At 60.8% G+C, this 380-nt stretch overlaps 1 protein-coding gene across 1 annotated transcript in view; it reads left to right on the forward strand.

Moving 5' to 3' along the window:
• Positions 1–380, forward strand: part of LOC122192983 (neuroligin-2-like) — a gene marked incomplete at both ends in the record, with an annotated part of 1,179 nt that overhangs the window by 400 nt on the left and 399 nt on the right. The window contains one exon of the mRNA XM_042893679.1: positions 71–367. Within this exon, the coding sequence (XP_042749613.1) occupies positions 71–367 (297 nt within the window). The remainder of the gene's footprint in view (positions 1–70; positions 368–380) is intronic.

Genomic DNA, 380 nt, shown 5'->3' on the forward strand with positions numbered 1-380 from the left:
CGGCACGGCCATCTCCAGCTGGTCCGTCAATTACCAACCCCTGAAATACACTCGATTGCTGGCCGCCAAGGTGGGCTGTGAGCGCGCCGACACGGGGGCAGCGGTGGAATGCCTTCGGCGGCAGCCGTTCCGGGCCTTGGTGGACCAAGACGTGCAGCCGGCGCGATACCACGTCGCTTTCGGCCCCGTGGTGGACGGCGACGTGGTGCCGGACGACCCCGAAATCCTGATGCAACAAGGCGAGTTCCTCAATTACGACATCCTGATCGGCGTCAACCAAGGCGAAGGCTTGAAGTTCGTCGAGGATTCCTTGGAGAGCGAAGACGGCATCTCGGCGTCTTACTTCGATTTCACCGTGTCCAATTTCGTCGATAACCTCT

This window comes from Lagopus leucura, unplaced genomic scaffold, assembly GCF_019238085.1.
Source record: "Lagopus leucura isolate 7727_CA_CO unplaced genomic scaffold, USGS_WTPT01 28014-0_obj-0_obj, whole genome shotgun sequence".
NCBI lineage: Eukaryota > Metazoa > Chordata > Aves > Galliformes > Phasianidae > Lagopus > Lagopus leucura.